The 3,372-nt window shown below is 37.5% G+C and overlaps 1 protein-coding gene across 1 annotated transcript; it reads left to right on the top strand.

The window, feature by feature from the left end:
- Nucleotides 1-2,160: 2,160 nt before the first annotated feature.
- LOC123388465 (olfactory receptor 4C46-like) lies at nt 2,161-3,090 on the top strand. The gene has a single exon (XM_045068083.1). It carries the CDS (start codon nt 2,161-2,163, stop codon nt 3,088-3,090), a length of 930 nt encoding a protein of 309 aa, XP_044924018.1.
- The last annotated feature ends 282 nt before the right edge of the window (nt 3,091-3,372 follow it).

The following is a 3,372-nucleotide window of genomic DNA, read 5'->3' as shown; positions in this document are numbered from 1 at the left end:
CTGTTATGGATAATGTGAGTCTCTGTGGCTTCTTGAGAAGTAAAATTGGAGATGAACCGTTTGTGAGTTGATTGAATGGTTAAAGGTTTATGCATACATCACTAAAAATACCAATTATTCAAATCTCCTAGTTGCATACACAGTCACAAAAATAAGTGAAAATTCTTATGTGCCCCTCTTAATGTGGTGGGCATGTGTATATGTTTCTTCAATCAATTCTTGTAACACCTAGGATACGGATATGATCATTTTCACTTCATAGATGAAGAAACAAGGAAGTACATTGTCTAGAAATATACCTTGAACAAAGGAAGTTGCAAGTGTAAAAGGCAATGTTCTAGTCTAGTCTTTCTAAAGTTCAAACCAATACAGTGCATTCAACCACTCTTGTAGTCATTTTCAAGGTGTGCAGAAAAATTTGAGGACCTATGCTTGTAAGGGGATTGAAAAGGGAGCTAATGGGTCTGCACAAAAGGCTAAATTAAGAGTGCTCCTCAATGAAAGCAGCGCCACATTTTTTATTAATATTTAAGGACTCCAATGTGTATATGTGTATGTTTTGATGAAACTGTTCCATATATACTTGCCTCCAAAATGGCATGAAAGTCATTATAATTATTATGGCCTTCTGAAAAGGAGATTACTACTTCAGGATTGTTTACTGGAACATGACAAGGTAGGGTAAAGATTAAAAATTTGGAGAAAAAAAAAAGTAGCAAGTATAATTTGATCTAACCTTGGCTCTACTCTTTACTATCTGCTGGATCTAGCCAGGATCCTTCATTCTTCCCTAAGTTTGCATCTTCTACTATGTAAAAGAAGTATAAAAATAGTGGTAATCATCTTAGAGGTTTGTAGTGAGAATTAAAGAACTACATTTCTGCAAAAACAGAGTCTGGTAAGTTGATATTGTGTTTATTATTCTTATTATTTCCATCAGTTCTGCAATTGTTTCTTCATTTGCAAAATTGGTGGTGCAATACTAAGCATTCAGGTTACTACCATGCCATCCATGCACATAGCAATCAATTGTTAGAAGTATATATTTATTAGCTAGTATATTGTTCCTGGAGGTTTTTTTTTTTTAATTTAAACTTTTTATCTAACATATAGTACATCATAAGTTTTAGATGTAGTGTTTAATAATTCAACAGTTGTATATAACATACAGTGTTCATCACATCACTTGCCCTCCTAAATGCCCATCACCCAGCTACCCCATTCCCCTGAAATCTCCCCTTCAGCAACCCTCAGCTTGTTTCCAAGAGTTAAAAGTCCTGGGGTGCCTGTGTAGCTCAGTGGGTTAAGCCTCTGCCTTTGGCTCAGGTCATGATCTCAGGGTCCTGGGATTGAGCCCCACATCAGGATCTCCACTGAGCACAGAGTCTGCTTCCCCCCCACCTCTGTCTGCCTCTCTGCCTACTTGTGATCTCTCTCTTTGTCAAATAAACAAAAAAGTTTAAAAAAAAAGTCTTTCATGGTTTTGCCTCCCTCTATGATTTCTTCCCATTTAGTTTTCCTGGCCTTCACTTATGATCTGATGCACTATTTTTTGTATTCCACATATGAGTGAACAGCACGATATTGTCTTCCTCTGACTGACTCATTTCACTAAGCCTATACCCTCCAGTTCCTGGGTTTTTACCCAGTTACAACCAATTTTTTTATGGTAGGTCCTGTAGCCTTTTATTATATTCCCATAAGAAATATGCTATGACAATTTTTGTCAACTCTTTAAATAGTCTGATATTGGGCTTTCTGTCTCTGGCTTACATCCCCTTACTGGAGCTCAGCTGAACTTTATCCAAGACACACAAATATCGCTACCAAAGTTTTATCCAAGTGGCACCCTTCCTCCAACTTTTGTTCATCCTTCCACTCATATTGTCAATTCTAAGGATAAAAGAAAAAATTCTGGCTTTGTAGTTATAGCCTTGACTACAACAACATAGTCTCTTGGTTATCTCAGATGATGAAGTATGTACAGATGATCTTCAGAACTTGAGCTTACTTTATATGTCAAAAAACAGCATGAGAATTCATGACTCAATGAAATTTAGGCATTTATTATTTACTAGGTAATAAGCTTAATATAGTCAAGGTTACATTAATAAAAAATGATTTCTTTTCAGGTAACATAATTAATCATAAAATGAAATTATGGAGAATAGGAACAATGTGACAGAGTTTGTTCTACTGGGGCTCACAGAGAATCCAAAGATGCAGAAAATCGTATTTACTGTGTTTTTGTTCATCTACATCATCTCTGTGGTAGGAAATGTGCTCACTGTAGTCACTATCACTGCCAGCCCATTATCAGGGTCCCCCATGTACTTTTTTCTGGCCTATCTCTCCTTCATTGATGCCTGCTATTCTTCTGTAAATACCCCTACACTGATCATAGAATCGCTCCGTGAAAAGAAGACCATCCCATTCAATGCATGTATTATCCAAATATTTGGGGAGCATTTCTTTGGAGGTGCTGATGTGATCCTGCTTACTGTGATGGCCTATGACCGCTATGTGGCCATCTGCAAGCCATTGCACTACATGACCATCATGAATCGGCAGGTGTGCAGCCTTCTAATGGGAGTGGTATGGGTGGGAGGCTTCCTACATGCAACCATACAAATCCTCTTTATCATCCCATTACCCTTCTGTGGCCCTAATATCATAGATCATTTTATATGTGATCTTAACCCTTTGCTCAATCTTGCCTGCACTGATACCTACACTCTAGGGTTCTTTGTTGCTGCTAACAGTGGTTTCATCTGTGTCTTAAACTTCCTCCTCTTGATGGTTTCCTATGTGGTCATTCTGCGTTCCCTAAAGAACCACAGCTTGGAGGCAAGGCGCAAAGCCCTCTCCACCTGTGTCTCCCACATCACAGTGGTTGTCCTATTATTTGTGCCCTGCATATTTGTGTACATGAGACCTGCAACTACTTTATCTATTGATAAAGCAGTTGCTGTGTTCTATACTACAATAACACCCATGTTAAATCCTTTAATCTATACCTTGAGAAATGATCAGATGAAAGATGCCATTAGAAAATTGTGTAGTAAGAAAGCTATTTCAGATGCCAAATAATGTGCCTGGAGATCTACATTGATTCAACTCGAGCAAAGGTCAAAAGGACATTTTGGATGTCCTTTTTGCAAAGAGCACCTATAAAATGAAAAAAAAAAAAGTGAATGATATGAATCCTAGACTTTGCATTGAAAAGAACAAAGTGGGCACAAGAAAAGGAAAAATAACCCTAAGCCAGGATCACTCTTTGCATATTTGGACAATTCTATCAAACTGAGGTTTAGTTTTACTACCTTCATTCATGTATATGGATTCATATGCTTTCATCCTAATTTCATAATT

This window comes from Mustela putorius, unplaced genomic scaffold (assembly GCF_011764305.1).
Source record: "Mustela putorius furo isolate JIRA1106 unplaced genomic scaffold, ASM1176430v1.1 tig00000127_pilon_pilon_pilon, whole genome shotgun sequence".
Taxonomy (NCBI): Eukaryota; Metazoa; Chordata; class Mammalia; order Carnivora; family Mustelidae; genus Mustela; species Mustela putorius.
The sequence above is the reverse complement of the archived record's forward strand: the minus strand, read 5'-3'. Positions and strand labels throughout refer to the sequence as shown.

Excerpts from the sequence above, each read along its gene's own strand:
- LOC123388465 (XM_045068083.1), top strand. The coding sequence starts at position 2,161 with ATGGAGAATAGGAACAATGTGACAGAGTTTGTTCTACTGGGGCTCACA.